This window comes from Pogona vitticeps, chromosome 3, assembly GCF_051106095.1.
Source record: "Pogona vitticeps strain Pit_001003342236 chromosome 3, PviZW2.1, whole genome shotgun sequence".
Lineage (NCBI taxonomy): Eukaryota > Metazoa > Chordata > Lepidosauria > Squamata > Agamidae > Pogona > Pogona vitticeps.
The window spans coordinates 264,164,082-264,174,856 of NC_135785.1; the positions used below are offsets into that span (position 1 = coordinate 264,164,082).

General features: G+C 56.7%; 1 protein-coding gene across 1 annotated transcript in view; it reads left to right on the forward strand.

Moving 5' to 3' along the window:
- INPPL1 (inositol polyphosphate phosphatase like 1) overlaps positions 1-10,139 on the forward strand; it is a 74,327-nt gene extending 64,188 nt beyond the window's left edge. The window contains exons 25-28 of the mRNA XM_072993399.2: positions 882-1,034; positions 3,328-4,084; positions 5,293-5,426; positions 7,166-10,139. Of these exons, the coding sequence (XP_072849500.2) occupies positions 882-1,034; positions 3,328-4,084; positions 5,293-5,426; positions 7,166-7,256 (1,135 nt within the window). The 3' untranslated portion in view covers positions 7,257-10,139. The remainder of the gene's footprint in view (positions 1-881; positions 1,035-3,327; positions 4,085-5,292; positions 5,427-7,165) is intronic.
- Positions 10,140-10,775: the final 636 nt, after the last annotated feature.

Consider the following 10,775-nt stretch of genomic DNA (forward strand, 5'->3'; position numbering starts at 1 on the left):
CAGAGGGGGGTGGGCAAGAGCTGTGGCATTGGGGGCATCTGTCCATCGCATTGCGCGACTTGACATGTTCCCTGTCCTGCCGTGAGTTGAAAGAACTTAAGGGAAGCCTCACGCGAAGCCTGGGAGGATTCTGGCCCTTGATTGCCAAAACGGAATAAAAAGGCCACCCAGTGTCTGTGCGGGTTGAGGGGAGGCTGAAACCGGGGAATGGGGGGGGGGATGGCCAAGTGGGGAGGGGGGCTTCGGGGGGGTGTCACTGGGGGGGTTGGATCCTGGGCCAGTTCTCAGCATGTACTGGTGCCCCCTATGTTTTGGTATCCCCAGCCGCTCTGTCCAACTCAGTGTATTGATTCTTGATGCCGAAAGCAGGCTTCCCACAGCTGTTGGCCTCTAGGTCTGTTGCACCACAGCTGCCCAAGGGCCGCGCTGGCCAAGGACGATGGGTGTTGTCGTACAGCTTCTCGGGGAGCTGCTGGGCTTACAGGAGGCAGCTGTGGAGCAGCCACTGTCTGTGTTGGTATTCTACCCCTTGGTGGTTGTAGGTTTTTCGGGCTGTTTGGCCGTGTTCTGAAGGTTTTAGTTAGAACAGACAGAGTTCCGATTCCTGTCCTCGGAAGATGCCCATGGCCGCAGAGACTGGCGAAACGTTAGGAAGAAAAACCTCCAGAAGACGGCCAAAACAGCCCGGAAAACCCACAACAACCATCAGATCCCGGATGTGAAAGCCTTGGAGAATACATTCCACCCCTTCCTCAAGGGGCTCCATCGTGGGACTGTCACCCCCACACACACACGTGCGCGTGTGTGCCAGTTTCCCCACCCAATCCCCGCCTCCTTGCTTCCTTGCTTGTTTCTCAAGGCTCTGTGCCGTTCTTTTCCAGATCCGCTGGCAGGAAACATTCGCCGGGAGAGGCTGCAGCAGCCGGTCCTTCCGGGAAACTCGCGGATGACCTGGAGAAGCCGAGTCTCACGATGGCTGGCCGCCCCCCAGCCCCACATCGGGGCACCTCCAAAGAGGAGGCCTCTCAGAGCAGGTGAGGGGGTTGGGGAGTTGCAGCCAGCCCAGCCCCCCCCCCCCCGGTGCCTGGTCTCTGTGTACCTCTGGCCTCTTACCCGGCAGTGGCTGTCCCCAGTTCCTATCCCCCTCTTCTTGCCTTCTGAGCCAACAGGCTCCTTGGCTCAGGGTCTCTGAATAGCAGATTGATTCATTCATTCTTAAAAGCAGACTGATCCATCCTGCTTTTCTTCCCATGAGTTCGAGGCTGCTTAGATGGGGACTCCTGTGAGGGGAGGAGACTCTCCACCACTCACTTTATCTTCACCACCACCACCTTGGCAGAGGAGATTAGAGGGAGTCATCCAGAATCACTGAATGATTTACGTGGCTCATCTGCCCAGTTAAAGTTCAGCCACCCTGACTCTCTCCCTCTTGTGTCTCAGGCCAGGGCCAGGCATCCAGTCCCTCCTGTGGAAGCCTTCCTCCCTCCCTCCCTTCCTTCCTTCCTTCCCTCCCTCCCTCCCTCCCTCCCTCCCTCCCTTCCTTCCTCCCTCCCTTCCTTCCTTCCTTCCTTCCTTCCTTCCTTCCTTCCTTCCTTCCTTCCTTCCTTCCTTCTATCCATCATCAACTCCTTCCTTCCTTCATCCGTCATCAGCTCCTTCCTTCCTTCCTTCCTTCCTTCCTTCCTTCCTTCCTTCCTTCCTTCCTTCCTTCCTTCCTTCCTTCCTTCCTTCCTTCCTTCCTCTCCTTTCCTGACTTTCTTACTTCCTGCACTCTTTTCCTTCCTTCCTTCCTTCCCCCTCTCTTTTCCTGACTTTCTTACTTCCTCCACTCTCTTTTTCTTCCTCCCTCCCTTCCATGCTTGCTTCCTGCACTCTTTTCCTTCCTTCCTTCCTTCCTTCCTTCCTTCCTTCCTTCCTTCCTTCCTTCCTTCCTTCCTTCCTTCCTTCCTTCCTTCCTTCCTTCCTTTCTCCACTCTCTTTTCCTGACTTTCTTACTTCCTCCATTCTCCCTCCCTCCTTCCCTCCCTCCCTCCTTCCCTCCCTCCCTCCCTCCCTCCCTCCCTCCCTCCCTCCCTTCCTTCCTTCCTTCCTTCCTTCCTTCCTTCCTTCCTTCCTTCCTTCCTTCCTTCCTTCCTTCCTTCCTTCCTTCCTTCTATCCATCATCAACTCCTTCCTTCCTTCATCCGTCATCAGCTCCTTCCTTCCTTCCTTCCTCCCTCCCTCCCTCCCTCCCTTCCTTCCTTCCTTCCTTCCTTCCTCTCCTTTCCTGACTTTCTTACTTCCTGCACTCTTTTCCTTCCTTCCTTCCTTCCCCCTCTCTTTTCCTGACTTTCTTACTTCCTCCACTCTCTTTTTCTTCCTCCCTCCCTTCCATGCTTGCTTCCTGCACTCTTTTCCTTCCTTCCTTCCTTCCTTCCTTCCTTCCTTCCTTCCTTCCTTCCTTCCTTCCTTCCTTCCTTCCTTCCTTCCTTCCTTCCTTCCTTCCTTCCTTCCTTCCTTCCTTCCTTCTATCCGTCATCAACTCCTTCCTTCCTTCATCCGTCATCAACTCCTTCCTTCCTTCCTTCCTTCCTTCCTTCCTTCCTTCCTTCCTTCCTTCCTTCCTTCCTTCCTTCCTTCCTTCCTTCCTTCCTTCCTTCCTTCCTTCCTTCCTTCCTTCCTTCCTTCCTTCCTTCCTTCCTTCCCTTGACTTTCTTGCATGCAAGGACTGGGCCCTCCGGATGTGGTTGCACTACATCTCTCACGAGACTGAGCAAGCACTGCCAGCGGAGAGGAATGGTGGGGGCAGCAGTCAAGCCACATTCAGAGGGGCCCCCGTGGCCTGTTGCCCCTGCAGAAACGCATCCCCTCGGCTACTTTGCACCAAGCGGCCCCTTGTGCTGCAGGACCAAAAAAGGGGGGAGAGCATCTGTCAGGAGTGGACTGTCCAAGACACACAGACACACACACACACACACACACACACACACAGGAAAAGCCTGGCCTTCAGCCGTCTCTCAGCTGGATGGTGAAACCGAAGGGATGCTGGGTTCCAGCTCTGTTTTATATCTGCCAGTTCTCCACCCCCCATGCAGACCTGGGGGGGGGCTTTTTGACTGTCACTCCCAGAATCCTTCAGACAACATGGGCAATGGGAATGGGAGTACCAGAAAACAGAGCGGGGCACCTCCTTCCTCTATGGGGCAGGCTGGCACGATGGGTCAGACAGGGAAGGGAAGAAGGTCAGCGAAAGCCAAGCGCCCAGAGGAGGCTGCCCTGGGGATGCTTGTGGATGGGCTTCCCAGGTTTGCCAACGGGCTGAGCCTTGACCCTTTCCGTTCCGCCCAGGTCCCGCCCGGAGGTGGCCCCCGCGGATCCTGAAGGGCCCCCCATGAAGAACAGCTTCAACAACCCCGCCTACTACGTGCTGGAGGGAGTCCCTCATCAGCTGCTGCTGCCGGATCTCCCCTCAGCGGTGGCGGCGGCAGCCAAACCCCCGACCCCCCGGAACAAAGTCCAGATCACGGTCCCCGTCCAGCCTGAGCCACGGCGCCCGCAGCGGCCCCCCTCCCGGGCCGAGGACAGCTCTGAGGAAGAAGACCCCGGGGTGCTCAACCTGCCGCCCCCGGACTTCCCGCCCCCACCCCTGCCCAGAGCGGTGGAGTTTGAGGGCACGGACGCTTCCTTCTACACGCCAGTGGGGGTCCGGGCGGAGGAGCCGGGGGTGAGCAAGCCGCGGGCCACTGTGGCCTTTAGCGAGCCCCTGGAGGCCAAGCCGCCTAAGCTGCACCCCAGGCCGGCCCCCTCCCCAGGGCCAGGATTCCTCATGGAGTCTCATGGGGGCCCCTCAGGTCCCGGGAGCCAGCTGGACGACCGGTCCTGTTCCGTGCTTCAGATGGCCAAATCGCTCAGCGAGGTGGACTACGGCGGCGGCGGGGGTGCTGCCGGCCACGGGCGGGATCTGGCCGGCCGGCCCCCCTCCCACCCGCTGACCAAAGTGCGGTTGGACCTCCCTCACCGGTGCCTGCACCCGGATTACAGCCGCCCCATCGCCTTCCCGCCCCGTTCGATCCGAGAGAGCATTGAGGAGGACTTGGTGGAAGAGGTAAGCAGGGGGCCCATAACCTCAATGGGCCGGCTTCTTGGATCGTGGGGAAAGCGGTGGAAACACCAGGGGCATGCACAGGGTGATGTGCGAAATCTGTCGCTTGTTTAAAGCTTCTTTAAAAGGCTTTTGTCCTCATTCAGTTTTTGAAGGAGGAAAAAAATCCTCCAGTTTATGAACGTGGGATATGGCGCATCTGTACCCACGATTCAAAAAGCCAGGAAACGGTCCAGTGTTGCTGCACAATATTGTGCCTGCGTTGCCAACAGGAAAAAAGGTGGTCAGGTTTATATAGCAAAGGGTAACCCGTGGCCTGTCAAGAGGGTGTACTGGATGCCCTCTTCTGCTCACTGCCACTCACAAAGGGGGACCACGCAGGGGAAAATCCCAGGAGCTGACTCCTTGTTTTTCATCCACGAACCCCTTCTCACCCAAACAAAGCAAATGTCAGGGCTGCTTTTCAGCGAGTGTGACCTCTTTCAAGGTCTGCAAAAATTTGATCTTTTCAATAGAGCCATCACTCAAGGCCTCTTGCTTCTGCACGGGGGTAAAACAGGGTTGCTTTTAAAAAATCATGACTCAGAAGACCTCTGCCAAAACGTTCCCAAGTTTGGCATGGAGGAAGAGCAGGCTTTGCTGCTCCATCGGGGCCAAACGTGGTGCTGATCCAAGGTCTGGTTCCCTAGCTGTAATGTTTGGTTTGGGGTGGCCCTATTTTTTGAATTGGCTTACGGAATGCTGAATCCTGCGGTCTGCGCAATATATTGGTGCCCTCCTGCGCACCAAGAATAGATAGCTTAGTCTTTAAGGTGGCCTGGGACTCGTGGTTTCAGTGCCTCAAAAGCAGCTTCTTAGGCTGGACAAACCTGGTGGAAGATGCAGTTCAAAGCCCCCAGATGCAACTCTTAGTTTGTCCCCAAGCCGATTGGCCGCTCAGGTCATTTGGACAAGCAGGAAATGGGTCCAGCCCCCCCAGCCCCCCAGAGCTTGGGGAGGTTGCTTAGCCGCTAGCCAGGCATTTCTGGAGGAAAGTTAAAAAAAACTCTAACTTTTCCAAGCTCTGGCTTCACAATGTATTCCGAGCCTGCAAGGGGGACGTCTGGGGATCAGGCTCTCTATTTCTTTCCTTGCCCGCCTGGAGAAGGGGGGAGTCCTCCTGCGGAGCCCCAGGTGACCTTCAGGGCCTCTTTCCCTCCGTCTCTCCTCAGACTGTGGGCCAGGACGTGGGCATCAAGGCCGGCCCCGGGGAGTCCAGCGTGGGCGAGTGGCTGAAGGCCATCGGCATGGAGAGATACGAGGAGGGCCTGATCCACAACGGCTGGGACGACCTGGAGTTCCTCAGGTGAGCTGCGTCCTGGGACGCCCCTCGCTGCCCAGAAATGACGGAAGGCAGAGGGGCGGCTGGCCCTCCTGGATCAAGCCTCCCTCTCCCACCTGGGGTTGGAAAAAAGAGGTTGGAAAGGGGTCGAGGGGTAGATTGCCACTTGCCAGAGCCCCTTGCTGAAAAGAAAGGAGCTGTGTCGTTGGGAGGTAAGTGGCGGGGTGGGGGGACGTCGTCACAGGCGGGGGGGTTACATGAAGGAGCATCGTGGTGCGGTGGTTAAACTGCAGTAATGCAGCCGAAAGTCTGCTCACGACCCGGATTTAGTCCCATGCAGCTGATTCAAAGTCGACTCGCTTTCCATCCCTTCTGAGGTCGGTGAACGGAATCCTCAGCTCACTGGAAGGGGCCGGGGCGATGTGTCGCCCTAGAGCGGTGGTCCCCAACCTTGGTCTTGGACTACAACTCCCAGAAGCCTTCACCACCACCTCTGCTAGCCAGGATTTCTGGGAGTTGAAGTTCAAGAACATCTGGAGGCCCCAAGGTTGGGGACCACTGGCCTATAGAATTAAGTTGTAAATCCCTCCAGAGGATGCTTGAAGCGCCGTGGGGTGGTCTGTAAGCCGCACCCTTTGCTTTTTACCAGACAGAGGAGGGAGGGAGGGGGCGTGGGGGGGCTCCTGTTGGATTCAGAGCAGAAGTGAGGATCTCTCCTCTGAAAACGTGGCGTGGATGTGAAGGCAGGGAGGAGGGCAGCCAAGACACGGAAACCCAGCCATGGAAAGAGAGCAACGCCTTCAGCCGCCTGGCCAGCTTTCCTGTCCCTTTCCTTTCCAGAGAGCCAGGCATTTTGGCAAGGATATGGGGGGGAATCCCTGAATCTCTCCCTGGAGGCCTTGTTCCCAAGGGGGGGGGTCCTGCCGCCCCTCTCCCTCTCTCTCTTTCTCCTCCTGTTTGGAAGATGAAATGCTGGTTTGCTTCGGCCGCTGGAGGGCACTCGTTCCCCTCAGTCCGCAGAGCGGGTCCAGGATAAGGGGCTCTGGAAGAAATCATGGGCTGGGGAGGAGTGGCGGCCGCTCTCCCCAGTCATCCTGATTGCACGCTCGGGGGTGGGTGGGTTGTAGCCCCCACACTTCCCATGCACAGACACGGCCCATCGGCCCCAGACCCCAGGCTGCCCGGCGTGCCTCTGGTCTCTCCTTTGGCCCTGCTTTGCAGCAAAGGTTGCCCGCCCCCCTCCTTGCACTGCAGGTTCTCCACCATGTCTGTGAGCGGAGGGGGAGAGGAGCGGGGAGCAGAGGGCCGTTTTGGGGGGTGAGAAGGCCCATTCCCCTTGGGCAACCGTTCGTAAGATCCAAACTCTAGGCACACCCGCCGTTCTCCGGGAGCCTCCCTGCGTTAGGGTTAGGCTTCGGCTGCTCCGAGCATGGGGGCAGTGGATGGAAACCGAGCCACCAGATCCACACATGTGGACAGGAGGAGAGAGCAGGTGCCTCCTGCAGGAGGACCCACGGGGGGGGCGTGGTGTGCCCCCCTCCCATTTCCCCAGTTTTTGGCTCTTCTGGCTAAGGAGATCCTAGAGGAGGGTCCGCGTGATGTCAAAGCCAACCTGAAACCATGTTGGGCAGCTGCGCTCCGAGAGGGGTCGGGAAGGAGTTTTGGGGGAAAAGTGTCAGCGATGGATCGACCGGCCGATGGCTCCAAAGGTCAACCCTTGCTGGATCCGAGGGCCAAATCCTTCCTTCTTTCTCCCCTTGCAGCGACATCACAGAGGAGGACTTGGAAGAGGCGGGCGTGATGGATCCCAACCACAAGGGCTTGCTTCTGGACCACTTGAGGCTCAGGAAGTAGGGGGCAGGAGGGGGTCTGGGGGCCTCTCTCCATCCTCCCTTGACCCCCGCCCCCCCAACCAGGAGGTGCCTCTTCCCTTTTCGGCTTAGGATCTGACCACCCACCACCACCCTGCAGGCACGTGGCCACTCTTGCTGCGCCAGGAGGGCGCCTCCCCCTGGAGGGGGGGCCCAGGGGCATAGCTGCACAGGCATCGAGGATGGCGTCAGGTCTTGGAGGAAATGAACCCTTTTGGGACATCATGAGATGGCAGGAAACTGGGGGGAGGGGGGTTGGGGGATCTGGGTCTTGCACTCCCCCCCCTTCTTGATTGTGGAGCAAACGGGACCCAGCTGGCTGAGAGGGAAAACAGGGACCGAAATGCAGGTGGTCCAGGTGAGGGTCACTCCCCGGCTGAGCATTTCAAAGGAGCATCCTTTAAAGCAATCAAACCCTTCTCTTCCCTTCTTCTTCCCCATGCGCCCCCCCTTCCCGGTGCTGCTTAACTTATTCTTATTTATTACACCAAAAGAAGGACTTCCGCGTTTTTCCCTCTTCATTTTTCCTCTTCCTAGCAAAGCCACTTTTCCTCTCCTGCTCCTCCTGTGGCCTTTGAACCCAACGTCGTCGTTTGTTGGGCAGGGGTTCCCAAAATCCGTGTGTGTGTGTGTGTGTGTGTGTGTGCGTGCATGCATGCACATACCCACACCCCATTTCCTCCGCTTGGGAAAGCCCTTCCTATTTCACTCCAATTCCTAGAATTCCCCCACCTCCTCCAGGGAGCAAAACATTTTGAGGGGTTCTGGAGAGCCGAGCAGAGGAGTCGCGGAAAACCCTTCGAGGTTCCTGTACGCTCTCCAGCTGGACATTTGCCTCTGGCGAGCGGGACAGATCTGCTCTGAAGAAGGGCAACTGGCTCAGGAAAAGAGAGCTTGCTGCAGTCCTTGGTCCCTGAAGCAGCCCCGGGTGCGAATCTGCCGGGCTGCCACCTTGGGCTTTGGGCATCGGGGGGGGGCGGGGGTAGAACGGGCCGCCAGTCTTACTGTGCCTCCTGCCCAGGGGCTGGTCGTCAAATCACCGCCCTGGAAGAAGAGGGAGCCGAGGCATAAGCAGACTGGCTGCCCGGAGCCCCCGTTTGCCTCCAGAAGGAGCGAGCCTTGAGCATCTCAAGCCCCACCATCCCCACCATCATCCCCTCCTCCCAAATCTTTTCCCTTCCGGCTGCCCTAGTCCAACCCTACCCGTGGGCTTCTCCCTTCCTGGAAGCTTTCCGTGGAGTTTGCTTTTCCAAATGGTTTTCCAGCTGGGTTTGTTTGTTTCTCCCCCCCCCCCCCAAAAAAAGATTTTGGCCTTAAACTTGGCCCTGGCTGCAGAGTTGTGGCCCCCGAGGCAAAGGGCTGCCAAGTTGACCTCAGGGGACCCCGGGGCCGTGCCGGTTTGGCGGGGTGTGTGTATGTTTCCTGGCACTGCAGCCCCCAAAAGCAGTTTATCCAGGCAAAAGGAGATGCCAGAAGGAGACCCCAGGGGGGTTTCAGGGCCCAAGGAAGACCTCAAAGTGGAAATGCTGGTTCCTGCAAGGGCCCCCCGATGTCTCCTGCCCCATAGCAGCGACGTGGTTCTTTTTTTTTTTTTTTTTTTTTTTTTTTTTTTTTTTTTTTTTTTTTTTGGTGGGGGTGGAGAGAGAATTTTCCAAACACTCCAGCCAACAGCCTCCCCGTATCTCAGGCTAAGTCCCATCATCCTCAACCAGAGTAGCCCTGGGGATCATCGGGGGCGGTTGGAGTCGTAGATGTCCCCAAGGGAAGTGGCCCCATGGTAGGATGCAAGAAGGACCCCTTTCTGTGGTCCCCCCCCTCCGAGACAGCTTCCTGCCCCCCAGGACACCAGAAGAGGAGCTGGTTATTGAGAACGGAGGACCGGCTGCAGAGTAGGAACCAGACCCATGCTGGGTGCAGCATCCTGGGGTGTTCAGGTGGGGAGGCAGGCCTCCATGAATGGGGAGCGAGCAGTGGCACGGGGGGGTCACGTGGTATGTGTGGGGGCCTTCTGGAGAACCTGCTTCCCTTCCGTCTCACTGTTCCTCGTCCTGGCCCCCGAGGCGGTGGCAGCAGAATGTGGACCCTCTCGTCCTGGAGAAGCCTGCGCTCTTCTTACTAAGCCTTTAGGTCTGTTTACACCACCACCACCCCCAAAAAATTCCCCTTGAGGAAGGTGGCCAAGATGACCCCCTCCTCCTCCTCCTCCTCCTCTGGTCTTATGCAAACCAAGGTGCCTGTGGAGAAAACGATCCAAGGCCAGAACGGAGAGCTTGCAAGCACCAACGGCTGGAAGTTAGGAAGCGTTCTCCGGGTTCCGGCCACTTCGGGCCTCCGTTTTCCTCCCTTTTTGCTTTCCGGGAACGAGCCGGTTTCCCAGTGCCTTACTTCATATCGTGGAAGGACGGGAGAAGGAGTGACCCAGGGAAGGGTCAGATTTCCAAGCTACGGGAGGTTTCAAGGAAGAACGGTGGCGGTGAATCTCTCCAGCTTCTCCCACGGTCCACGAGGAGCCGCTTTCCGAAGCTGAAATGAAGGATCTCTGTCTGTCCTTAACTTTCTTTCCCCCCCTCTTCCAATTTTGCCCTTGGAATGGCCTTTTCTTCCTCGCCTCCCTTTCTCTTTTGCTTATGATTAGCATTTTCCATGAGTTAACCCGACTAAATTCTACCGTGCTGTGTTTTTCTATGTACGTGTGCGTGTATTTTTGTTCATGTTTAATTTAATGGTCGTTTGAAACTCTTTTTATGCTTAATATTTCATGGGCTCGAGCAGAAATTGCAGTTGTCCCATCCCAGAAAGGGTTCACATTTCATGTTTTAGTTTGCCACATGGTGGTGCAAATTAAAGGGCTTGTTTGCTTAAAGAAGGTCACGTCTGTCTTTTAATTTCTTCCTTTCTTTTGTAAGGCTGCGGATCTTGTTCTTCTTATGGACTGTGGCTCCTGAAGTCTCCCAGCCAACCTGGTTTTGCTGGAGGATGGCTTCTGGAAGTGGTACAGTGGTGCCTCACATAATGAGCGCACCATTTAACGATGAATCCGCATAGCGATGCGGATTTTGCGATCGCTAATGCGATTGCATACCAATGCTTCCAATGGCCAAAAATCACTTTGCGACGATCAGTAAGCAGTTCGGCGGTTCCAAAATGGCCGCTGGATAAAGAAAATGGCCGCCTGCTCCGTTTTCGAGCCCTGCCCTCGCTTACCGAGAGCGTGAAAATGGCGGCCGCATGAGGGATCTTCGCATAACGGTGAGTTTATCCCCCATAAGAAAGCATTGAACGTGTTTTAATGCGTTCTTATGGGGTTTTCTGCCCCGCATAGCGACGAATCCACATGGCGACGTTTTTCCTGGAACAGATTAACGTCGCTATGCGGGGCACCACTGTAGTCCAAAAAAAAGGAACTTCTCCAAGTGCCAAGCTGTTCCTACAGGTTACTGCACTCTGTGGACAGTCCAACAGAAATCAGTTCATCTGGTCAAAAACAAGAAGGATCAGGTGC